At 36.5% G+C, this 26,682-nt stretch overlaps 3 protein-coding genes across 8 annotated transcripts in view; 2 read left to right on the plus strand and 1 right to left on the minus strand.

Moving 5' to 3' along the window:
* The first annotated feature begins 209 nt into the window (after positions 1-209).
* Ada3 (transcriptional Adaptor 3) lies at positions 210-2,842 on the plus strand. Its single transcript, XM_053754897.1, has one exon. The coding sequence runs from the start codon at positions 473-475 to the stop codon at positions 1,862-1,864; it is 1,392 nt and encodes a 463-aa protein (XP_053610872.1). The 5' UTR covers positions 210-472; the 3' UTR covers positions 1,865-2,842.
* Positions 2,843-4,080: 1,238 nt separating this feature from the next.
* Positions 4,081-25,189, plus strand: LOC128675111 (uncharacterized). 3 transcript variants are annotated; one of them, XM_053754259.2, is made up of 20 exons: positions 4,081-4,339; positions 4,697-4,782; positions 5,040-5,083; positions 5,239-5,451; positions 5,609-5,700; positions 5,812-5,927; positions 6,428-6,648; positions 6,895-7,054; positions 7,231-7,653; positions 8,003-8,110; positions 8,408-8,452; positions 8,605-9,237; positions 9,385-9,540; positions 9,686-9,878; positions 10,088-10,451; positions 10,891-11,056; positions 11,394-11,595; positions 11,671-11,800; positions 12,221-12,375; positions 24,972-25,189. In XM_053754259.2, the coding sequence occupies exons 1-19, from the start codon at positions 4,227-4,229 to the stop codon at positions 12,350-12,352; spliced, it is 3,597 nt and encodes a 1,198-aa protein (XP_053610234.1). In that variant the 5' UTR covers positions 4,081-4,226; the 3' UTR covers positions 12,353-12,375; positions 24,972-25,189. The 3 variants fall into 3 exon arrangements, with proteins under 3 accessions (XP_053610234.1, XP_053610233.1, XP_053610235.1); XM_053754258.2 differs by lacking the exon at positions 24,972-25,189 and having other exon boundaries at positions 12,221-13,113; XM_053754260.2 differs by lacking the exons at positions 8,003-8,110; positions 24,972-25,189 and having other exon boundaries at positions 12,221-13,113.
* Positions 13,105-26,682, minus strand: part of gus (gustavus) — a 48,562-nt gene continuing 34,984 nt past the window's right edge. For all 4 annotated transcript variants that reach the window (XM_053754264.2, XM_053754262.2, XM_053754265.2 and 1 more), the window contains exons 2-5: positions 19,245-19,547; positions 17,668-17,929; positions 17,024-17,279; positions 13,105-16,595 (exon numbers count right to left, since the gene is read on the minus strand). In XM_053754264.2, the coding sequence (XP_053610239.1) occupies positions 16,459-16,595; positions 17,024-17,279; positions 17,668-17,929; positions 19,245-19,435 (846 nt within the window). In that variant the 5' untranslated portion in view covers positions 19,436-19,547 and the 3' untranslated portion in view covers positions 13,105-16,458. The remainder of the gene's footprint in view (positions 16,596-17,023; positions 17,280-17,667; positions 17,930-19,244; positions 19,548-26,682) is intronic.

Here is a 26,682-nt window from a genome sequence, read left to right on the forward strand (position 1 = left end):
ATATACATTTTCTGTTAATCTACATAGAGCTTCAATGTAAATCTAAATAAAGAAGTTCGAAAAATAAAACAGTATTTTGTAATGGCATACAAAAGATAGGCACCATTCTTTCGATACGATCTATATCAAATAGTATTATCACAAAGATCGTTAATAGAATCGTCACAATCGATAGTCTACTATCGAGCGGCAACACTATTGTAGACTAGCTAGCTCTACGTTCTTTCTGTTCTGTGTGCGTTGCGCCATTTTGTCATGTTGGTCGTGGTATTTTTGTATAGTTGCGAAAAATATTGATAATGTTTTTGCAGTTCATGCTTTTATGTCCATTGTTTAGAACAGTTTCGCACTTTGTGTCTTGGATCCTATATCTTTTGTGACTGTGATTGTGAACAGAAGCCTGTAGTTATTTACATGTACCTATGTATGTATATGTCTCAGTATTTTCGCGGGTGAATTTGATTGAACCAAGATGCTGGGTAAAAGAATGCACCATAACAGCAAAGGGCGACTAGCTAGCAAAGGGCATGATAATGGAAAACCTTCTAGTCCAGGAATATCACCCTACAATAAACCAGCAAAGATACCAGGTTCAGTATCAGTGGGAAAAACTAAAGTAGATATGTGCCCCATTCCTTATATTAAAATCCAGGATAATGCTGTTAGTTTACCGCGCTTTACAGCTATAGCTGCCAGGTCTGCAGATGAACCCATTGGTATGGATGAACTTGATTCTTTGCAGTTAGAGTTAGAATCGCTTCTGTGTAATACAGCTCTTCGTGTTAGATATTTTCAGTCTGAAATAGATAGCATCGATACAAATGAGTCTAAGCGAGAAAAAAAAGGCAAGGCAGCTGGAAAACAGGTACAATACCCTGTGAAAAGGAAATTCTTGGAAGATAAGTCTATGAAATCAAAAGACTATACAAAACTCTCTAACCAACCTAAAGTGCCTAAATTCAAAAATTATTCAAATGCATCCAGCGCCTCTCATAACTATGCCAATGACAATAATGTTAACTCTGACAATTCAGTAAAGCTAGAATTAACTCAGTTTGCATTGCCAAAGAATAATATTCCATATAAATTTTGGAATTCTGTTGACCCTTATTGTGCACCAATAACACTGGATGACATAAAGTTCTTAGAGTCACTATTAGCTACCAGTAGCAACACCACCCTACCACCTATACCACCACTAGGCAGACATTATTCAGAGGTATGGGCTGATGAACATCTAGCTGAAGATCAGAATGCATCTAATGCCAATAAACAAAAAACAGGGATGTCACCTGATTCATCCAGTATTCGTAAAAAGTTAGAAAAATCAAATGACAATATAATAACAGGGCCATTAACACAGAGGCTTGTTTCGGCATTAATGGAAGAAAATGTGATGTCATATGAAGTACCTGACATTAAAATAAAACAGTCTGGAACTACAAAGAGTAGTTACAAAAACTCATTGACTTTGGAAAAATGTTTAAGAAAGGAGCTGGTGGAACAAGGTATATTGGACCCTGAAGATTTGCCCCCTCTCACAAATCCTGCAGATGATGAAATCTTGGCTGAAATAAAGAAATGCCAGACAGAACTAACAGCTGTGAGAAAAGATAACTGTAAAAACCTTAAAAACCTCATTGGACTCTGTAAGCAAGAGATGATTAGATTAAATTTGAAGAAACAACTTGATCAAGTTGACATGGAGTGTATTGAGGTTTATAAAAAGATGGTAGCAGCCAAACAGAAGAAACGTCCAATCACTAAGAAAGAGAAGGAAGATGCCTGGAAAGTCATCAATGAACAGATTAGACTTAATAAAGAAATTAATGCATTGCCTGTAACGGGACCAAACTCAAGCTAAAATGCAAGAATTTTTAGATTGAACAGTATATTACTTTGTATATAAGATTGAAAACCATGTATTGTTAAGGTAGTTTTACCATTTGTTATCACAATGCCACCAAATGTCACCCCTTTATGTAACAATGAATATTGTTGTAATGATTTAGCGTGTGTGACTAGATCATTGTCACTAGGAGTTATTTAGGTACCTATAATAGGTATAATAAATTAGTATAGATCTGCACTCTTGTATATTATTACAAAATGATTTTATGTTGAAGAAAAACAATGAAGCTTATATGAAAAGGTTACAAAACCTTTTTATATAAGCACTGCATGCTAGTTGAAAAATTATATTCAATCATTTACACTTTGTTATTGATCTCTGACTGGTTCAACTTTAGACTCTTTTAACTGTAAAAGAGTCTAAAGTTGAACATAACCTTTTATTTAACGACCATTCTTTAACTGTAAAGAATGTTCGTTAAATAAAAGGTTATAAGTTGAAAACATTGGTGTATTTTTTTAATTAATTCAAGAAAAAAAAATTGTTCTTATAAGTATTTGTATTTATAATATTGTGTTATAGTACAATCAAATTTCTACTTGCTATGCTAGAAGCTTTCAATATTTCTTTCTAAACGAGGATATTTTGATTTGCTTTTGTTGAACTATAATGTATGGAGAGGTAATTAAAAATGCTTTATTTCAAATGCATATTATAATATACTACATATATGTGTATACTTCAATATTGTATATTTGGCTTTTTGTAATCAGGGCTGGTTTAAATGTAGCCAATGGGCAATGCAAAAAGTTATGAATGATCACATAAGTGAACTATTTCTCTCCATTTCTAAATAAAATTTTTTGGCCCTGGGATTTGACATTGTATTATTATAAACAATATAAATCCAGCTCCAACTATATAATATTTTTTTCTGTTTATTTTTATTATTTAAAAGTATTGTAAAAAATATTAAAAGCCATTATTCCATTAAGTGTTTAATTTAATACTTTTTCCATTCAACGAGTTCCTAATGTTGTACTACCATAACCTATCCACTATCGGCAAGGCCGATCTTGGAGCTTCCGACGTAGGTAATATGCTGTAGTATTTAGGCAGAAACAAATTTTCATTGTAATGTTTTTATATCTGTGAAACAAATCTGAATTGGTAATGAAGCTATTGGTTAGACTAGAGCCAGTAATGCAGCGCAGGGCCAAGAAAGTTTGTACCTTTTACATTATCTACATTGTTCTTCTATCTGTGAGATCACGGACCCGCGCGCGGAGCCCTTTCTAAATCTATTGATACATGTACTGCTATCGTCAGCCCAACCTCTCCTTGCACGCTAAAGGGTATAATATAGAGTGGGTATATATGTAATATTTTTAGATCTGTGGTATATACACGTTATACATATATACCTCGCAATGCATAAAATAGAGGTCTGACTACCGATGAACGAGATAGCAATATATGTAAGTACCTGTGGTAAGTAAATCTTGTATCAAAAAGTTCTCGGGAAGTCGGAAGTACTGGCTCCAGTATTATCCTACTAATATTATAAATTTAATTTTAAACGAAACGAACAATTATAAATTTAAACGAAAGTTGTTATTTATGTGTGTATGTTGATTACTCTTTCACGCAAAATCTACTGGACAGGTTGGTTGAACATATTGCCAGGTGTCTATAACTAAAGTGATGTAAATCATTCTCTGAATTTTGTATATATAGTAAGGTAGAAGATAAATAACATAGGAGTATTGAATAGGTTTGTATTTTTATTTACGAACTTTATTTTTCTTAAAAAAGTTTTTTTTTAAGTTCAATCAATCGATTATCCCAATCCCAACTAATATTGTAAATACGAAAGTAAGTTTGTTACCTCTTCACGCATTATCTACTAGACAGATTGTTATGAAATTTGGTACACGGGTAGAAAATAACCTGGAATTAACACATAAGGTACTTTTTATCCCTAAATTCCCACGGGAGCTAATCTCTGAGGCGCCTCTAGTGGTTATATAAGAGCATAAATCGATCGTGTCTAATACAACTTGTACTTTTCTCTACTTATCCATAGTTACGAGAAGGATTATATGCTCCCGGCCATTTATTTCGCCTTTATGAGTGTTCTACCTAATATAGAGATAGATTTGAAACTCGGTGCCTCTCTCGGTCTTTCTTGTCATTTCCACATTTGTCAAGCGTCAACAAAACAACTGTCAACTTTACTGTGATAACTACCTATTTTGAAATCCAACGGATTTGAGTCAGTTTCAACTTGGAAATAGATATTAAAATAAAATAGTGCCTGAATCTACCTGATATTTACTGCCTGAAGCACGCTCGGGGAACGAAATTTATTAAAATGGATGTAAACCCTCTTACTCCTAATAAAATACAAAGACTTATACATTTAGCGGAGGACAGATCTTTTAATATCCCTCGGCGCTTGATGCTAAATGATGATGAATTGAGCAGGTCAGTTATTATTATTTACACTCATCTAAAATTTAATCTTACTGAAATAGGAGTATTTTTGCTACAGATTTATTATTAATATATAATACATCATTTATCATTATAAATCATATAATACATCTGTATCATCAGGGTGTGCACCTTATATTGTATGTAAGTAGAGCAATTTATGAAATTCAGATATTGTATGAAAAAGAGTGCATATTTACTACCTATATGCATAGGTTCTTTGCTACGTATATTCCTTTATTGTTTCTGTAAGATCCTTTTTTAAATAATTGTTAGTTTTTAGAACATAACCCAGAGAAACAGAAAACAGTAATGGTGTTTTTGTATATTTTTTGTTTTTATTTATAGGTTGGTTTCTCAACCTGCTGGCCCAGACAAATCTGCAGCAAACACAAACACATCATCTGGGATTCTGGACTTGGAGAGAGTTGAAGGTAGTTTTAGGATTTAACAATGGGAAATTGAGAATTTAATCATTTACAGAAATAAACATGTTCTTCTTGATGAGTAGAGTATTATTTGCAAATTATTTAGGTATTTACATATTGAAAATGGTGGTATAACAAAAACAAATTGGCATTTGAATTGGGTTAAAGTTATTTTTGTTCAATAAAGAGATTCTCATGACTTAAGTATTAATGATTTATTGCTTCTTTAATTTCCAAAATCAATGCTACTACTTTTTTTTCAGGATTTGGTGATTCTGTTCTTGGGAATTTTTCATTGAGCAAATCAGTAAGTGAATTTTTAATACAACTTTTTATTTGCAAAATAGTAAAATTATTGTGCTGAATGTTATTGGGATGGTGAGTGGTGCTGGTTGAATTTGTGAACCAAAACTTAACACAACATAACTTTTTTTTGGTTATATACAATTTTTGAAATTTTAGACTGCCTTTAATCCTGGTGAGATGACAGGGAGATCGACTGGAGCCCAGGAATTGGAAACGAAACCCCTCAGCACTACCCAGACATTGGACCAGCAATATGGTCGACATTCCATCGCCCTCGACAGCATAGCCAATGAGATGGATAAGCAGACTAATGAAGTCCATGATATCATGAGACATTCCATTGCTACTGATTTTTCTTTTCATTCAAAGGTAATGTTGTGGAACATTAATTTTACAGGGTATTGAATCTCATACAAATTGTGTTTCTTAATAAAAATCTTGAAACCAACATTATTGTTAAGTAGCGTTTTTTCACTCCATCCTGTATATGAAGCAATTTTGCTAATGTGGATAATATTGATTCCAGAGAGACTTAACAGCTGATGAGTCATCATTCATTAAAAAGGAAGCACCTTTACCAGTACCCTCTAATCAGCAAACAAACTTTGCAGAGAGCATGTAAGTTTTGACGCCTGCAAATTTGTATAAATTTGGTCATTTGGCTCTTGTGACTATGTGTAAATCCTCTCATGAATATTTTAAGTAACTTGTTTAATTATTTAATTCCAGGGTTAGCAATAATACATCAGTAGGAGCTTATTTTCAGAATAGATGTCCAGATTTCGGCAAAATCCTAAGAAAGACTGATAGTCCTGACAGATCTTACGGACTCAGTATTAGTGAAGGTGGATATTCTATTTGTATTAATTTTTTAACTCTTACATGAGCTTATTTCTCAAGTCTCAGTTTCCATGATAATGCATTATTATGATAAAAATGACCAGATGGTACGCCCAGGATCGGCTCCCAACAAGGGAGGGAACTCTTTACTACAGCATGGGTATCTGTATGTCTATCCGTGGCATCGAGAAACCAAACGGCGGAACAGATTTTGATTTAGTTTGATTTAATTGAAATTTTGTCGAGATGTAGGGAGTTATTGAATATATGTGTAATGTAGCTAAGAACACCTACATTTTGAAAATGTGCATTCAGCCTTTTGGAAATCAGTCAGCTCTTTTCTACTAGATGAGATAATGCCAGCAACTACAAAAGGGGGTTTCTTAAATATTAAATTTAGTTTTTATGTTTCCAGTTTTAGATTAGTTGTAGATTCTACACTCTTCCTTAGGTTTCTTAACATGATGTGCTAACATGTTGCTCAATTATTTGTGATATGTTTCAGTATCAACCAGTTACCAGATGGGTCCTCTGGGACATTCCACCCATTACAAAATGGACAATACGCTGGACAGTGTCCCTGTCAAACAGCCAAAGATTCCGGAAAATATACCTGAAAAAAATGTCCTCAACACTTTGAACAACACAAAAACATTGGAAAAGAAAACTAACTTTGATTCTAAAAAAGATATTCAGAATATTTTCAGTGGAAAATTAGGAAAACAGGTATTAATTACAATTATAGAGTTTCTGTTACTTATCTTTCCAGATTAGAAAAAAATTCGATGAGAATCGATACCTTTTTACCTAAATGCCTTATGTAATTTTTAATCTCATTATAAACAAACTTGTTTTCACATAAATAATAGTTTAATTGTAGAACTGAGGACAAACAAAGTAAATAGATACAGTCAAGATGAAGCTTCCCCATTTGAACTCCAAAAAGTTAGTCTTCTAAAATATTTTTTGCAGGATAATACCAACGTGAACAAATTAATGGAGAAACCGTTGTACACCAGAGCGAGTGAGAAGTGTGCGGCGGGCGGCGAGCTGCTGCGGCGGCTGGAGCTGGCGGACGACACGGAGGGGGAGGAGAACTCTTTGAGCATTTCCAAGATCCAGGACTTTTTGGGTACTTACATGTTATACTTGGTAATTGATTGGATGGCTTGGTTTGGTAAATTAAAATCATAGTCAAATCTCCCACAGATAATATGGATATAATACATGGCTTAACAATCTAATTAGTTATGCATCTTTTTTAAAAATGCATAAGTGTAGTTACTTAGATGTTATATAAACTTTCAGGAAGACAGTCTACCACAAATGTGAGTGTATCAGACATGTTGAAGCTGAACAGAAAGAAGAAGCAGCCACTCGCCGAACTGCAAATGAACATTCAAGATCCCAAATCCACCAACGAAGTCCACGTGACACTCCTAAAAGATACTAAAAACACTGCCACTGCCAGCACAGCTGGTAGTGTTAATACTGTGATATCTGTCGACAGAGTGAAGGGGAATATTGAGAAGGAAGTTCCAGCTGTTTTTGTCACAGCTGATACACTAAATTTTAACGAAATGAAAAATGCTTTGGAAGACGATCTTAAAGAGAAACCCAGGTCTGTGAGGTCAAGATCTCCGTCCAGCAACAGTCAGTCTACTCTGAGCACCGTTCAGGATAACTATGCCAGCTTCAAGTCTAATGATAGTCACTTGCATTCAAGTAAAGGTAATATAGCTATTTAAAATATTTTATTTTTATATAAACACATTATTTAGCTTCTATAAATTTTACATTTGGTAAAATGTATTGTAGCTGAATATACATACATTCTTATTGCGTAATATAAACGGTTGCTTCCAAAACGTCAAAGTCTTTCCTACTTATATACTTCTCCACTTATATGAGTATGATATACAAACTTAGTGATGTGAAATTTATTTATATGATCATTGAAAATAGTAATAAAAATGTGTCAGTGAAGTGTCCTATCACAAAATCTTATATATTATCATTATTTTAGATTCACATTTATGTATTTATGTTATTGCATTATATATTTAGTTAAAATTTTCAGGCGACGCCCATATCCCTTCCCCCACTAGCGAGTATAGGGAGTTAGATAAGTCAGTAAACTGGCACGAGTTGCTGCGCCATAGGCACTTGAGAGAGTCCTTGGCTAAAGGTTTGTGGGGCTTGCTTCTTAGCATCTTGGCCATGGAATTACAGCTCTAACTGCATAACGCTTAATTAACACTGTTATTCTTATTAACAAGCTATAAAATTCAACATTAATTTTGGTACTTTGTGAAATATAAACGTTCCAACAGTCTATTCATGAAGTCAGATTTATCATATGACAGATTAACTCATTATGTCTCATGAATTCAGAATCTTTGTCATTATATTAAAAATAGATGAAGATGAAGTTATAACATAACAAGTTTTTAGGATAATTATATTTGATTTCTTAATTTTTCAGATCAATGGGCCGATATTACGGTTTCTGCAGCTAAAGGATATGTCGGTAAGTAAATAATATGAAATTATGAATTTTATTATTTATTTTCTAGTCATATTTGTAAAAATATGATCTTGTGTGTGACTTGAAAATTTACTTGCCTATAATTTATATTTTTTGGTTGACTTAAATAAACATTGATGTTTTTATAATTCCAGGCGTAAGCTGCCCCGTCATTATAACGACCACAATCCTAACAGAGACATGGTTGACAGCCAAATTTCAGTTCGACGATCTTCCCAACGACGGCAAAGACCTCACTATTGAGTTGCCCCGGTTTCCCTTGCTCCTGTCCCCGGGGAAATCCGAACAGTTCACCATACACATCATTTCCAACGTTGAAATGACCACATCACTACCATTCTCTATGTATTTAAAGGATGCGTCTATAGATTTAGATATAATGCAAAAGGGAAGTATGGATATTGAGGTTAAAATGCCGGTTATTCAAGCCATGTCGAGCGATGGTATCAACAAAGTGACATTCCCGCCCATTCAAGAGAAGGCTGTGTTAACAAAAGCATTTGTTCTCATAAGCGATTGTGATGTGGATTTGCAATTAGATTTGTCTGTCGTAGAAGGGGACAGTTTGTTCACTATCAAAAATGTTCAGGAGATAAAGAAATGTGATGTGAATAAGGTGCTGATGGATCGGCAGGGGTCGACGGAAGACGCGCAGGGAAAGGCGAAAAATAAGAATATGAACAAACAGTTATGCAGACTTACTAGTGGGAACGCTATCAGAGTTACTATAATGTTCAAAGCGCCTAAGTTATCAGACATACAACTGCGTAAGTGTCACATTTTTAGTTTAGTTTCCGTTTTTTATGATTGTTGGCTTAGACCGCTTGGAACTGTATCATGTGGTACAGATAAGCATGTCTGATTCTGTCTTTGCCACTACTAACAAATAGATGATTTGTTTGTTGTTTTTTCAGCGGATGCACTGGCTACTTTCAATGGGGCTTTGATTGTAAACCTCTATGGGCTCAACATAAACCTCAGGAAGGTAGATCTTATCGCTTCTGTGGGTTCGGTCAAGTTGATGATAAAGTCGGGAGTTTCTCCTGGTAATAAATTGGAGCTAAGCAGCGGTAAGTTATAGTTCATTATTATTTTAGCCTTTATTGTTCTGCTAGTCTGTTTTCAGTAAAAATAGAATACAAAATAATTACAGAAAAATCGTTAAAAATTTGTTAAAAATGACTTCCAATCATTAACCATTAACTTTTTTTACAGAACCAATTAAAATAATGTTATGTAATGCTGGCACAATCCAAGGCATGTGGTTTATAAAAATAGGAATGGCGAACATGTCCGGTCATAATAAAATACCCTTTAAAATTTCTCCCTCCAAGTTTGATTTAAGTCCTCGGGACACTAAAGCTATAACTTTAGCATATACGGGACCCGAAGACTGTGTCACAGAAGCGTAAGTATTTTTCATTTTATTCTAGTATGAGTAGCGGACCCAACCGGGAAAACGCGGATCTACTTTCAGGGCGTGGTCTGTAGCACCACTATTCGAACTTACTGTTCTTCTTGGATTAGAAGTAATAGATAAAAATTAAACATGAAACAATTTCTAAGTGTAGATAAGCTATATGAAAGTAATAATTTTATTATATTTTTTATTTGTAGAATTCTGGCCTTCGAAGACATGGCCAGCGGTAACAAAACGAAGATCGAAATAATCGGTGGTTCAGAGAAATTGAAGATATTTCCTATAAAGTGTAATTACAACGTTATGTCTTGGGTCCGTTCGGAGAGGAAAGAGCTCAGCATGAGGAATATTTTGGATAAGAAAGTTCAAATCAGATGTCATATAACTGGTGAAGGATTCTCCATAGATTTGCCGGGTGGGGAACTGAAGGGGACCTATTTGGTGTCCTTCAATGCCAATGAGTGTAGGCCGATGCCGATTTTGTTTAATCCGAATTCGAGTGCTCCTCAAAATGCCGTGCTTCATTTAGTACATGATAAGAACAGCGAGTTTTCTAGAGCTGTAAGTATGATTTTACGGTTTTACTGATTTTTTAAAATCGACAGTAACACTGTTGACATACGGAGCTCCCTTTGAGTTATACACTATGATTATTTTTTAGGTAATTATAAAACAATCATTCGTTTTATTGCTATGATCGTTTTAGTATTATCCAAGGCGTAAAAAATAAGTTTACAATATACTTTTTTCGCGATATAAGGCTTGTGATACTCCTGAAGGTCTAGTTTGCCTCAGGGCCAAACTTCATTAAAATCGGTCCAGTGGTTTTGAGTTTATTTGTTACAAACAAACAAAACTACAAATCTTTCCTTTTTATAATATTGTATGAGTATGAGAATATGAAGTACGCTGAAATCGTCCCAGAAGATTTGGACCGATTAACCATTTGAAGTTTGCGCTTCCCAACCAGGAAATAATTATAATTCGTTTAAATTTTCAGATACGTCTGTACGGGTGTGCGAACGGCGAGCCTATTCGCTGGAGCGGACTCGTGACGTACGGCGACACGGCGCTGGTCCGTGCGGCCGTGCGCCAGCCCGTGGAGTTAGGGCTTTATAACAAGGGCAGCACGGCGGCCTTCGTCTGTGCCAGGGTGCATTTCAACCGTGAGTGTAGATCCTCTCTTTTAAGACATGATGATGATGAATCGTTACCAATCTGGTATGACCATAAATGGTTGTGTCGAATATTTTTTCCAAATCCTTGTTCCAAGATATCGTTTGTTCATAAAACTGATATTTGTAAAACTCAGATAGCTCTACATCGGTGCAAAAATAAATTTAATATACATAAAACTCTTGCGTTACCGCGTAGAAAGCTGAAATTTGACATGATGATAGGATTTTCTGAAATTCCCACGGGAAACGCATTTTTATTCACATAGGTACGAAGTCGTGGGTAAAAGCTAGTATGTATATATAACGCGAAATACTCGGTTCCCAGTCCAGTTCATGTTCGCGCAGTCGTCGTGCGAGTTGTCGGGCGCGCGGCGCGTGGTGGCGGCGCGCGCGCGGCACGCGCTGCTGCTGCGCCCGGACTGGCCGCGTCTGCAGCGTCGCGCGCGCGCCCGCCCCAGCGCCGGGCTCGCGCTCGCCGCGCTCCGCGTGCTCGTCGGCGCCGAGACCACCCGTCGCAGGATACTCAGGTATCTCACTCTCTCATATCACTGTTTTCTCAGTTACACTTTATCGGGAACTATGAATTGTCTGAATACTTGCAGGTTGCTTCGCAATGAGTCGGGTGAAATAGACACCAGCCTCTTGCCCGTACATTTGAAAGAGCTGGCGGAACCGTTCGAGGGTGAGGATCCGCATTTGGACGAGGAATTAGCACATTTCAATGAGACTAAGGTAAATATTTATATTGTATTTTCGTCGGTAAATAAAATAAATGAACAAAACTCAGCAGCCCACACAAGCACTAAGCTTGTATAGCGGGTTTTATCGTAATCCATACAAATAAATAAAATTGATGTGTCATGTCTATAATTTCAAAATTAGCTGTATTTTTTTAATTTTATATTATTATCCTATTTTGATGGGATTTACTACTTAGGGTAGTTTTTATTTCGGAAATCCACCCCTAAGTAAGGTAATAGCGGATGCAAGTTTATGTGAAACTGTTTTTAAAATGACGAAGTTTCATACAAAAAAGATTCCTCGAATTTTTACTGATAACGAATACGATAAAAATCTAAGCATACAGGCAGACCGACAGCTGAAAGCGATTTTATTTTACAGTGTGTAGTGATACACTTTCCTTATTTGTAGTCGTCATTAAACGAGTTGCTAAGTGGGCTGCACGAGCTGACAGCTCAGATCGACCTGCCGCAGGACCTGGCCGACAGCACCATTCTCATCAGTGACGATACCCTTGTGGAGCACCACACTCTTCACGATTAGGCTCGGACCTCATTGCTATTAAGGTACAAAAATTATGTTTTTATCCTATCATTCATAAAAAAGTTATTCTTCATGTCAGTGTCAGTCAGTGTAAGTGTCAAATATTGGTGCGATAGTGGCAAAAAACATTAGTTAATTATACTTTGCCTTTTCCATTAATAAAAGTTTATTTAAATCGGCCAATAGTATTAACAAAGTAGAAGTAGAAATGGTGAAATTTTATAATATGAAATTTTATATGGTCACAAAGTTCTGCTGTGCAAATTGTGATTTATTCGAATTGATATTTATCTACTTATAAATTACTAACATCAATGAAGATTAATAAATATTTAAAAAAGTACGGCTTCATTAATGATTTTCATTATTAATTATGGGCTTGTTCGAAAAAATATTTCTCGATTTAATTTCTCATGTGTACTAATTTAATTAATTTATAACCACTAAATAATACAATATTAGTTTAGAATATGTATTAGTAGTTAGTATGTAGACAGTGTTGTAGTTAAGTAGTGATATGTACTTTTTATATGAAATTTATATTAGGATCCTTGTTATGTTTATAAATGGAATGGTGATGCAGGCGTGAAAACATATGAATGTAACCCCGTATTTTAAAATTATCACAATACTGTAAATTAAGTCTGAAATATTACTTGATACTCATTTTATATAGTGATATCCGTCCATCTAAAAAATATTATTCTGAAGGCTTTTGTAAAAATAACTTGTGTAGTATAAATAAAAACATATTTTTAATTAATATCATTTATTATTTTCTTAACCAGTAATATTTATTCCAATCGTTTTTCCTATTTTTTTTAAATCATTGTATCTAAGAGATTCGACTGTTGATCGCAGTGATCCATTAGAAATGACCATTTAAAAATATCTCCTACAACTTAACTAAAATGCATTTCCTTACAATAAAGTCATTAAACACTGCAAAATGATAATCTTTTATATATACAGGACTAAATTTCACGGTTTACGGAATTCGAACGGTTATTTTTCTAAATTATTAATCCTTTGCGGTAAACCCCGGTGTGTAGGATATAGAAAGAGAACGGGAAAGGAAACTTTACAATACAAAAGAGTAAAATATAAGCGGTGTTCTGTAACGTGACGGTTGGTCCTCGAAGGGAGTTTAGCGCAACGGACTGGACATAGAGCACATAGAGCTTGGTGTAATATTATCATGATTATATCTCTTACACAGTGTAAATATCCGTCTAACGCACGATACTATCACAAACATTTGCAAGCATTCGTCTCCACTCGGGCCTCGTCTCTCGCACTCTCACGTTTGGCAGTTCGTCACTAGTCATTCTCACCATGTTGGTATTCACGTTGTACTCCGCACAGTGACTCGTGAAAGGCTTCTGAAACCACGGTACTCTAGATTTTTACAAAGAAGAGAGTTGAGATAAAACGTGAATAACAACATTGTATAAAAGTGAGCCCTCGCGGGATTGTCTACCTTGCCGTACGATCTACATATGAAAAATCTTATTAAAATGGAAGTACTTACACATCTTTAAGGTTAAGATATTACAACTAATTTGGGTCAAAATGGCTGACGACTCGATTAGTAGTACAGTGCTTTGTAAATACTATCTTTTAATTTATTGCATTTATATCTATTAGTCTAAAATTTGCAAAAGAAGACGTAACGAGGAGATATTACTTCGTAATATATCGATCTAACACGCTAGTCTCAAGTACAGCTAACATAATCCCTGGGTGTCACATTCATTTGGATACGATGCGTATAGTCGTAAATATATACATTACACACGCACACATTTTTACATTAGGAATTAAAAATACTAAACTAAAAAATAATCCAGTCACTTAATGAGCTATAAAATAGTATTTAAAATTGCCAACGATACACTGGCCTAGTGAGCGACCGCGGCGGCGGTTCGCAACGCTATTGTTATACGACGATGACATCTAGTTATATTATTAGTACTTGCCGAGGCTCGTGAGTTTTCGTCGATCTAAAATATTTCTTAACAAGTAAAATACGCATCTCTGCTATAACCAGCGTCAGACCAGAGATCGCATTTTCTAAGAGATCAATATGGCTTGCATTATTGTTGATCAGCGTTAACATAAATTTATCAATCGACTGTGATATAAACTTACTATAGTGTCGTATATATAAAACGTTTATAAACTGTATATCGGTAACAGAATATACCATATTCGCCCACCATCGAGTCGGATAGTCAAGGCGAGGAGGTTTCAATAATTTCGACATCAATGCAACACACAATGAAACAGAGGTCAATAATGCATTGAATTCAGTGGAAAGGAGCTGATTTCAATTTGTCATTAAAGTATAATTATCACAGATAACATTTAAATTAAAATAGGGTTATTATAAGTCCTTGTTATTACGGCATCGTTGCAGTGTGTGTCAAAATGATTACACCTAAAATTGATACATTCTACAGTAGCGACGCCAGACAGAACAGAAGCGAAGACTTGTCAAACACTTCGGAGACGTCTTGACAACAACGCATTTCTACCTATAATATAAAAATTAAAATGTGACGCCATATCTCCATCACAATATGATTGTGTTAGTCTTCATACAACTGTTCTGTCCCGTGCTTCATATCGCTATTTACTCAGAACCGTTATCGAGTGAGGTCTGTGTCATCAATGTTTGCAAATTGCACATATAAAAAAAACTTTCTTTGACCGAGGTATCAGTATACTATAAAGTGATATTTATAGATCACTGCCAGAAACATTCTGCCCACCGAATAACGGTCTTGTGTGGTGGTCACAATGGCGGTTGGCAGGTTATGCTGGCGGACGGATCGTTGCAATACCAACGGCCCTTACCACGTTATACAAATTGACGTGATTAAAGAATATATACTGGAAATTATACATAAATAGAAACAAGTAATCCGCCCGCTGAGCCAGCTGACATTACAGCAGAATAAGCTATCACACTTAACACGCTAAACAGACAAAGCCATACATATTGTCGTTGTGCGACGCAATCCGAAAGTTTCCAATAATTGTCAAATCTTTAGGACACACTTTTAGTTGTTGTAAATAAAAATATTATAAAATAAAAATATACAATTTTGTGATGCTATATAATTGTAAATATAGTTTTGACCTTAGAAACTCCCAGATCATATAATAAGTTTATATATTTTCAACTAACCGTTGCTTATTGTATGACTACCACCGTGGTAAGGGAGCAAGCACAATCTCGACTATCCAGACCCTTAGATAAGTGAATTTAACACTAGCTTGATTGATTAGCATAATACAATACTCGCTTGAACAAAGACATCATTTAATCTTATTTATAATAACATTTAGGTCCATAAGATCCTACGTCAGAACGATATTAAAATGTCAATTTCTTCAAAGTTTCTATTTCAATAACAATTGATGTCTTGCATGTGAATACAAGTGAAATGACGCTTTACAAGGAATTTACATTATGTGCAGTATTTATTTGCTATCGAACATTGACAAATTTGTAACGCTTATTATTTGTAGACGTTGCAGAATGTTATTGTATTCCATTAATATTAGATCACATTTTATTAATACACGATTTGATGCAGATCTTTATTCATGAAAATCAATAAATTGTAATAATTGTTTCATGTTCAGAATATCGGATAAAAATTGGGGAAAGACATTTAAACCGTATTTATTTTAATTGCAATTTAGGTACATACACCTAAAAGACAAGACTATTGGTGCGGTAACCAAAAAGTTATTCATTCAACAACGTCTGTAAATATTAAGCGTTCGATTGCTCATGTGGGTCATGACTACCGCGAGATAAATGTATTATGCAGACATACGGGCCGTCATTCGACCGGCGTGTCCATCGAACGACGATCCTCACTATAAGAGCTATCGCGTTTCGGGCGCCGGACAGGCGATAGTATGAGGTCCATTACTATTAAACCCGTGCCTGGGGTAAAACGTGGCGCGTCACACTCGACAGTTCACAGTTCGGGGCAAAGGAAACTATCGGTCACTCAAATTCACTACTGTCGGTCGAGTCGATACAATATTCAGTGATCGTCTGGGGCACGGGCGGCGGGCAGCAGACGCTAGGGCGCGCGGTACAGCAGATACGCGGCCAGCGCTGGCGGCAGAGCCAGGCGCTGCGTCGCCAGCGACAGCCGCCCGCGCCCCACGCGCTGCCGGATCACGCGCCGGCACAGCTCCATCAGCGGCAGCGGCTCCGCTGAGGATTGTTCACATGTTATACTGACTGATTCGAACACACTATATTTTACAACTAACACATATACATATATAAACATCCAAAACTGATCCAAGATCCATTGATGGATCTTTTTCTACTTTTATGTCCTAAGATCTTGACTTGTCCTCCGATATATCACAAAGGTCATCAAAATAAGAAGTGTATTGTTAATTAATCCCAGCTGGCCGAAAGAACATAAAGACAGATCACAATCCAGGTTCCACACACAAACCGTCAATCGACCAGGATCATCTTAAATCCAGTTGAAACATTTTATAAGAAGCTGTGCGTAGAAAAGCTAGGCATAAAAAGTTGTGTTGATATCAAAACGGATTAATGGATCATTGAAATGACTCTAAAAACTCAAACTAGAAATAATTATTAAAATGAAATAACAAAAAACTTACGATCTAGGCCACCGATGTATTTCATGGTGATCTCCGCGTGTCCCCACACGGCGGACACTATGGGGTACAGAGTCTTGCCCCGCAGACCTCGCGCCGCCACTCCGAGGTACCGTCCGTCCGCGCAAAACGCCAGAGTTCCCTCGTCCATGTCCAGAACCACTAACAATCTGTCTGGAACTAGGAACTGCTCGTTCGGCCGTAATAACGCCGGGTACGTCGTACCGCTTCCGCCTGTACCTTTCGCATTGTGGTATACCTGAAATCGATTTCGTATGACTTTTTAAATATTGACTCGTATTTGCTTTCATGGAAATTTAATAATAGAATGTACATGATGAGTGATACCAATCGACAGCTCGATAAGTTATATTTAAGCTACTGGCTGAGTTATGATGATTTATTCAAGAACGAAATTTCGAATCAATGTTTCCAAGTAAATGGTAATAACTTGAAATAAAACATTACACAATTATAATCTCTTAAAGACGTAGATGCTTACAAACACAGAAGCACGTATATACATTCAAAAAGTAATAAATAAATAATATACAAAACGTTTATTGGACAGTTATAAACACACAAACAGTAAAACAACAGTTCCTTAATATGAAAAGGCAAACAATCGTGTCACCGTGGGCACTCACTTTATTTCTTCCCAAATCCCATCCCCAACTCTGATCGGTCGCGCCGACTAGGCTCTGGTACCCGACGGAGTGTAGCGGTGCGTGCGCGGTTGCCACGCCGACCACCGCATGTGTGCCGCGTTGCCGCGCCGGCCACACTACTTCCCAACAGTGAAGCCCGCGGGAATAACCCACTCGCCCTCTGATACAGTCTGTACTTTGTGCCACCGGGTGCCGGTGAAACGTTAATGCGTCCTCTTCTTTTACAAATATGTTTAGTGATCTGGAAAAGAAGTGCATAATTTGCATTATTGTCAAAAGCCATTATAGGTTTAATCAAGACCATAATGTTACGTACATATATTAATATATCGACAGATGAAAGATCAGATGATCGGATCTTGAGAGATATTTTACTCAGTACACGTACTGAATTTCAAGTACAATGTATTTTGCATGTAAGCCTGTACCTCACTAGTACTAAAAGGCTTCCGAATACAATATCATATTTTTATGAAAGGGGAATATGGTACCACAGAAAACACATTTTTTTTTATAATAAAATTAATAAGTTTGCAACTAGATAATTCCAATGACAATGACATAATAGCGGAAATTTAAGTAATAATCATCATACTTGAAATAGAGATGCAATGTCGGAAGTGTTTGCATCGATCCAACGTCATTTATGATGACTGTCGTTATAATAGTTTGTATGGACATACTATTGTTTTGATTAAGTAACTTCAAGGAAGAATTTGAAATTGTAACCGACAGTAATTAGATCTATGATGAAATCTACAATGGAAGTGTTAACATTTCCATTGAGATGCTTTTATTTCCTAACGATTTGAGGATAACTTCATTTACGCGAAGTGAATTAACAAGCAATATTCGCTTTTATCTTTCCCAGGCCTCGCGGTAAACGTAACGTTATTTCAATGGATAAGTAATAAAGTTACATCTACTTAGAACGTCATCTGTATTTTCTACAACTCATTGCATATTTTTACTGCACCCTCTTGGTCCCTTCTTTCTGTTTTCACTCAAGGTCGGTTGGAAGGAATTGCTTTTGTCCGTCTATGCGCTCATGCTTGAATACCTAATTATGACGTGTTTCTTCTGTAAATGGTGCAATAAGGAATTCATCTATCTTTTTATTAATATCTAGTATATTGCTAAGGATTTCGAGCATGCTTAATCTATGCTTAGTCATAGTCAGTTATTTAATTCTTTTAGTTAGATATACAACACGATGCAATATGTATGTAACAAATAAACGACATAAAAGGATCTTGAAGTGGATTCTGTGTGAACTGATTTAAAAGCTTTCAAGAAAGAAAAGAAGGTTCAACTGGTCGTAATCGTATTTTTTTGCATCTATTGGTACAAAAAGCTCAGGTTATTGATATACTAAGAAAAAGGACGAAATGGTCGGATGACTAAACGTTATTTCACAAGAAATGAAGGGAAAGTCCACGAATAGACGTTATTTCACAAGAAATGAAGGGAAAGTCCACGAATAGATGCTTGGAAGAAGTTGGGATTTTTGCTTTGGTAAATGGTTCGAAAATTAAAAGTTGTACTGGCGATAATACCTGTCTTCTGGATTCCATGCGTGTTTGAGCTGCAGTTCAGCGTGCGCTGGCGGCGCGTCCAACAACGCGTCGAGCCGCGTAGGCCGCGGCGCCTCCGGGGCCAGCTCCCGCGCGACCACAGCCTTGAATGGCGCGGTGCACTCGCGCGACACCGACTTGACACCGCCGGACAGCTTTTGCCCCATGTTCATGCCCCTGCAGCGAGTGCGGGCGCGCTTGGGCAGCGCCTTGAGGCCGCCGCGCCGCGCCTCCTCCGCGCCGCCGCCGCCCCCGCCCCTCACTGAGCGCACCCCGCTCTTGTACCTGTAGACAACAAAATGCAACATTAGATTTTCGCCAAAATCAATAACATCAAACATAAATATTCACCAAATTATGTAATGTTTTGTTTAATCTTGTAATGAAGAAGAGTGGTGAAGGTTGCATGATTGAGTATTCTACATCCCATTTGTATTGTAATTATTACTTAATTCTATTACCGGAGTACGAGGAACCGGTTTGTGTTAGTGAGTGGCATCTACGTCGTCATAGCAGATGCCGGGGCGTCGGCTGCGGATAGCTCGCACATCTTATGTAATCTGGCGGCCGGCTAACCGTGAAAGTCACCGCTCAAAAGCCAAGGTTAACACGGCCATGGAGCCTCGCTCCGACAACACATGCGAGTGTTCTATTGCTGACGATGTAATTGCCATTTTTATAGATCCTTGACCATGCATGTATTATTTGTATAATATTCTGCGATGTGGATGTGGCAACAACTTCAAGAATGAAAAGTAGTAGTATTAAATCACAATAATATCTGCCGCGACTCATAAGCAAGACCTCTAAAACTTTGGTATGTTGTCATAGAGTAATGGTAGCTTATTCAACGTCTAAAATGGGAAGGGACGCCTAGAAAGCACGCAATCTACAAGGCCGTCTGCCTTTCCGTTGCCTACAGCGACTGCATGACAAAAGCGGGAAGTGAAAGGCAGTGAATGTGTCCCCTCCCGACCCGTTCCGCGCACGACGCCGGCATCGCTGTTTAACAACTTTATGTTCCTAGAGCGCCGCTGATAAACAGTGTGGAGTGAACTTGGACCGCGTTCCCTTTTCGCAATCAAGGGCTTATATGTAGATATATAGAAAGTAGATAGTAACTAAGTACTTGAAAAGTAGTATGTACACTCGAATGAACTTTGTATATGCTTAACAACAACGTATATTCTATATTTCCGATAAAGATTAACTGACCAATTCACGTGCATAACGGACAGTAAACAAATAACACACGTGACTGCCATCGACGATGTGACGTCATAGCCTCCCAGGAATAGCCGGCATATGTATGTATTTGCGAAAACAGATTTAAGTATATTGATCGCTAGTTGTATTTTGACGATGGAGTATGTAAGATTAGACCACAAGCTTATAGGTATCTTTTAACTGGATCTTAGAAGCAATAACTTTGATGAAATGAATCATGGAGAGGGTATAGAGAAGCTTGGGTACGGCTGAGCCACCATTAAAGCTTGGTGAGAGGTGAATGGAACAGAGCAATGTTGCTAGGCCAACAACATTAGTGTGTGCCAGCCAACTCGCCCGAACAATGAACCAGCTTGCCGAATGACGCGCACTCCGCGGTCGTCACTTTTGTAAATATCTCTCTCACACTGAACATTCATGTCACATAAGTCAATGACTTGTCTTTCTCTACTGTCTAACGCGAGTCATTTGAGTAGGCAGATGACAAATGAGAATCCAGAATGGGTCACCTGGACAATACTGATACGTAGTACTCTTCATTATACTGTACTACTATTTCTTAAGTTGAGGTTAACTGTTGCACAGATAGCAAGAGTGATCATGTTTTCATTTACATATACTATAAATTTCTTATAATCTAAATAGATTAACTACGATGACACTTACAAAAATATGTAATCTATATTTTGTTTATGTATGTAGAGTAGTAATTAAAAGTAATTAAAAATTGTCATTTTTGTTTTGTAGATATGTGGCCAATGAATGTTCATTTACTGGTTGACCAAAGCGAAACACTGATTGGCAACGTTAAATTTGATCCACAAACAAAAACAACACCTACGAGCGAAATTGAAACCTTGTCCTGTCCCGAAACTGAATTGAATACTGAACGACTGTGCAATACGGAATAATTGTTAATTGGATCACAGCACGTATGTGATATTTAACAAAATTTTAAATTTACAACGTCAAAAAGAAGCTTAATTGGAGAAATAACGATTATCCTGCAAATGAGGTTTCGGTAATTTCGAATTACACAACATGATTTGGTATCAAATAATTAAGAAAAAATGAGAAATCAGAAGCGAAGAAGTGCATACACCTCGGGTCGCATGTAGAAAGTGGGGCTACGAAGGGTCATCTTGCGAAATGCTGAACAACCGGACCACACCATCTTGGGAGATATTAAAAATTGAACATACCTACTGAACTAGTAACATTAAAAACTCAAAGTTCATGGGATTCGACCGGCACGAATATATTGAATCAGCCATTGTATAAATAAATAAATATATTAGGACAAATCACACAGATTGAACTAGCCCCAAAGTAAGTTCGAGACTTGTATATATGGATACTAACTCAACGATACTAATATTTTATAACATATAAGATAACAGAAAAAGACCATTTTCCATCATGACCCGACCGGGGATCTCTCGGTTCAGTGGCAAGAACTTTACTACTGCGCCACCAAGGTCGTCATTATATGTATTATATTGTATTTGTATTATAAAAATATTTATAGTCCCGCTATGTAAATAGAAATTAAAAAAACGTTTCATAAAACGATTCTCCATATACATGTAAGCAGTAATGCACACCAAATCTTCATGACCACGCAGTTTTTACACGTATATAATGAATTCTATTACTACGAGTATAAACATCCTAAACCTAATATTTGTTAGGAATTTCATAGGCGAGTATGTATATTATGAAACTTGTTTAAACGTACGAGTACTCAGGTAAATATACATAGGCTAGGATCTTCAAAGTAATTTTGATTGCGTTCGCCCTTATCTTGATTGCGTTTTAATTACCCATTTAGCTCAGATTTCTTGTGCGCAGACCTCGACATGGAAGCGATGCACTATCTCTGGTTTAAATAACAATTAAATAATCGCCATGGCGTGTCTCTGCAACCTTGTATCTGTTGCCGTGTTGCAACTCGTGTCAAGGAAAAACCTACTTAGCAGTTTCCCTAGCAGACTAGCAGTTTTACGAACTTTGTTCAAGCCTATCAGGCGGCTTCTCAACTATAAAATAGTGCGTTACTTTGCTTTTATAGTTTTGCATCAGTTTCAAACTAAAAAGGAACTTATGTTTAATGACGCTGACATAGCACAAAATGAACCTTTGTATTACATTGAGTCTAGTTGACACAAGACTGCCCAGTTTTATGAAACTAGTTAAGGGGTTAATTAATAAACAATTAAAATATTCATTTGCACGTGGAATGCACCTTTGTCTTCACTCGTTTTCATGATGTGTCTTATTAGTGGTGCACCCGCGGCTGATGATTACATAACAAGCGTCGTGGTGCGACGACGAGGCGCTCATGTTGCGCTGCTGCATTTGTTGTGTCAAGGACGAAAGACGCACACTATTTCAACGGTGCCACGGTCATTCGAAGATGAATATCTTTATTTTATTAATTTTTAATAAGTATTTAGTCTTGACCACATGAAAATAATGGTCATTTTTAACGATATGTGAACACTATATAACTATAATTTGATCCGAATCTTATGACTTTGGTTCATAAGCTCGTTATTTGTTATTTTATTCACATTGTTGTGAGTCACATACGAATTGTCTTCTTTCGTGGTGAATCAAATTTATTTTCTGTATGGTAAAACCGACGAAAGTATTAGTAAAATAACTGCACTTTCTGTTCTTTATTAGGACTAATGTTTTATGAATGTCATCTATTAGCCTGACAATAAGAAAAAACGGAAAACAAACTTCTTCCTGAACACCATTTAAATCAGTTCACATCATTAAAAGTTGCATTTAGATTTCGAAAACCCGTGTTTGGGTGCTTGAATGGTAATGTTTAAGTAGTGATATTATTTGTTCATAAGCGCGGTGCATAGTGCTGTTCAGGCGGGTCGGGCATGCACTGGTAGTCGAGGGCCTTGACTGCAATGAGCGCGCGCCGTAGCATGTCAAGGGAGCACTGCTTTCGCCGCCACGCCTGCTTCTAAGCCTAAACAAATTTCATGGGCTTTACCTACTTAGCCCTTACGACTATACGATAAATAATGCAAAGTCAAATTGAAACGTCAAAATTATTACACAATAAAATAATTATATTATAAAATAATATTATAAGTATACAAGGAAGTTTTTGCGAAGGAGAAACTAGGCCATTGAAGGTTGTCCTAACATCTGTACACAATAGCTTATAATAACATGGTGAAGGCAAAAACAATTTAAGTACGGCCTTCGTGTCAAGAGTTGTGTGTAGGCCTTAAACGTGTCATATGAATTACCTATACGTCGGTGCATCGCTCGTTATTATATAGCGATGCAGAGTGATTAAACACAATGAGGTTCTACCTTGTTTGCCGCATGCAATATACAAAGGACTTACTGAAATTAATAACTGAACAATGCGAAACTTAAGGTTATTGTATTAACGAACACTTAGATGGATGTTCACTTCGAAGTAGTACACTTAAAAGGATGATCCTAAATATCAAATTTAGGATTTATCGATCAAATTACCAAAGCGGAAACGAAAAATTGTCAGTGGCAATGTATAGAAAGAAGTATATAAGACAAAGCGTAGCAATCTTCTAAGTGGTTGGAGAGGCCGGTGCGAGAACAAAGCCACCCCCGGCCCGCACGCCTGCCAGATAAGCACACCCTCTGCCGCATCTAAATGCCTTTAGCGCCACTGAATGAGCTTTCGTCTTCAGATCCAAATGGGAAACTTAGCAATATCTTCTTTGAGGAACATCTCTAATGTATATCTAACGATGAGAAATGAATAACTTATATCAAGTTGGAATTTATTCATGTCCGGAAGCAAAGTAATTTGAATACCTCTCGGTCATAGAAGTTTAATAAAAAGTTCACGTGTATACATATATATGTAAACTGCTTCAATATTAGGTTCTAGAGCTTTGTGATGGATGGCTTATGTGCTAGAGCTATCGAAACTAGTAAGATTTGAGACAACAAGAGTAAGAGAGATGAAGTGACATATTTTACAAACTACAATTACACCCTTATTTGTTTATCCCAAAACGTTAAAAATAGTCTAGCCCCTTTCCGAAAATGCTACAGCATGAGCATCATAAATAAATAACATTTTTGTTAAAAATTAACAGTAGAAAATAAAATACTATGTACTTAGTTATAACAGTATATTTTTTTATTTCTGAACCAGAAATAAACTTTTATCAAAACGTTTAATTTGTAATGTGGAAATTGTACTCATAATTAACAAGTTTTTAGAAAACATACAATTTTGGTAACTCCTGCCTCTCGTGAGGCACGATGCAGACGTCCATCTTCAAAGTTAATGTCATCAAAGTTAATATAATAATTGGTGAAGTTAAAGCACCTGGGTGATTTAACTAGGTGCTTTAAGTGAAATAATTTTTCAAAAGAATAGCCTATTTATGTAATGTGATTTGCTTTTCAAATCTGGATAAGTGCTTCATACTATATCGTCTCTGAACTTCACAGATACTCTGTGTGCTCCAGGGCATGTAGAACGAACCAACGAAGGGTGCAGTTGATCTGAATTATTCATGTCCTCGTGCCTCAGCCGTCAGCTCGACGTAATGTGTTACGAAGGTACCACCATCAACGAAACAGCCTTAAGTTTGAAAACACAGAGATAAGTATTTCAGCGGCTCGAAAATTGTAAGTGTTTTTGCATACAAATTACCCACATTAAATGCTTTATAAAGCGGGTGGCTAAACATTTTTAATTTATTGCTGAGTGTTTAAAGGCCGGCCGGTCAGTAGCAATAGCAATAGATAATAATTAAATGATTTTATTACAGTTATTGGAAGTATAAGATATTTTGTGACGTGAGCCTGTGTAATTTCTTAATAAATGATTTATCAAATCATTTATTTAGAAATTATACACATACACTTTTTCACGTCTCATTCAAAATTAAGTAATATTTACCAAATCTACAAACTACAAGCATTCCGGAACGACCGGAACGTTAAAAAAAATAAAAAATAATTGAGCGTATTATTATTGATATTTTTAACTTTTGACTCCTTCAATCTTGCGAGGTTTTTAGGAACCTTGTATAATTTGCCATGTTGTATATTCCAGTGACAATGCAATTCTACGATAAGTATGACCGTGAAATAGAATAACATAAGTTGGGAGCGGCGTGTTTTTCGTCTCTTGACATCTGTTAAGGCTGGGAAACATATACGATGAGTACAAGGAATGGCAGGAAATGGTGCTATTTACTAAGCAAATTGCGTCGGTGAGGCGTGACCTACGTTGATGACGAGGTTCAGGCACTTCCGTGAGTACGGATGGCAACAGATAAAGCATCTTAGCATCTTAAACATTGATATTTTTATTTATTTATTTATAGACTAGCTAATTTACAGCGCCTGATTTAAATGAAACATTGCTTTGTTCAGTGACTTTTTAGTTTTACTGATTGAATACATAGTATGATTACATGAATGTAGAACATAGATCAATTCTAGATTTTTAATGCAAAAATTTGTGGCTCTATTTGAAATCATGAAGTATGACTTGGAATGCGCCTGTGAAACGATAAAAAACAGACTGTTTCGTTTGTTTTTCTGTGGAAGGATCAACAATGCGGCGAGTCTCGACTTGGACGAAACCGGTATGGGGTACATTGGTGGACTGGTAGTCGAACCAACGCTTTGCCGTGTATCGACCATTTCAATATTACTTTTAGACACATCTTTAGGTAAAACCAAAGTAAAGTCAGAAATATGTAGTTACTTCGAAATTGAAAATGTAATGCAGATGCAAGTAATAAATAACTACTTACATTGATTTGCCCGTGGAAAATGGATAATGCGTGAAGATAAAAAAACACAGACGCTTTGTGCAAGCTAAAAATGTAATAAATAATAGAGAGCAACAAAGGGCAATGGATTGTATGTGGCGTTCGTATGGGCTTGGGGCTGCGAGTGGGGTCAATGACATGCACCCCGCCCTGTAGTGGGGCACAGACACAGGACGTGAGTCACTCATAGGGTTACCAGCTGCTGCCGGCAAAAACTACCCTCGCAGACCCAGGGTCGCAGCGCGTGTTGCTGCATGTGCTACTCTTTATTCTTAATTCTAATTAAGTGAAACTTTTTTGTTAATTAACTCATTATATGAATCAATTAGATTAAGGGTTATATATATATATACACACGATAATGCTATTGTTTT

The sequence above is a fragment of the Plodia interpunctella genome, chromosome 14 (genome assembly GCF_027563975.2).
Source record: "Plodia interpunctella isolate USDA-ARS_2022_Savannah chromosome 14, ilPloInte3.2, whole genome shotgun sequence".
Taxonomy (NCBI): Eukaryota; Metazoa; Arthropoda; class Insecta; order Lepidoptera; family Pyralidae; genus Plodia; species Plodia interpunctella.

Excerpts from the sequence above, each read along its gene's own strand:
- Ada3 (XM_053754897.1), top strand. The coding sequence starts at position 473 with ATGCTGGGTAAAAGAATGCACCATAACAGCAAAGGGCGACTAGCTAGC.
- LOC128675111 (XM_053754259.2), top strand. The coding sequence starts at position 4,227 with ATGGATGTAAACCCTCTTACTCCTAATAAAATACAAAGACTTATACAT. Across the intron at positions 8,453-8,604 it reads TGCAGCTAAAGGATATGTCG|GCGTAAGCTGCCCCGTCATT; the intron begins GTAAGTAAATAA and ends TTATAATTCCAG. Across the intron at positions 11,801-12,220 it reads CACATTTCAATGAGACTAAG|TCGTCATTAAACGAGTTGCT; the intron begins GTAAATATTTAT and ends CCTTATTTGTAG.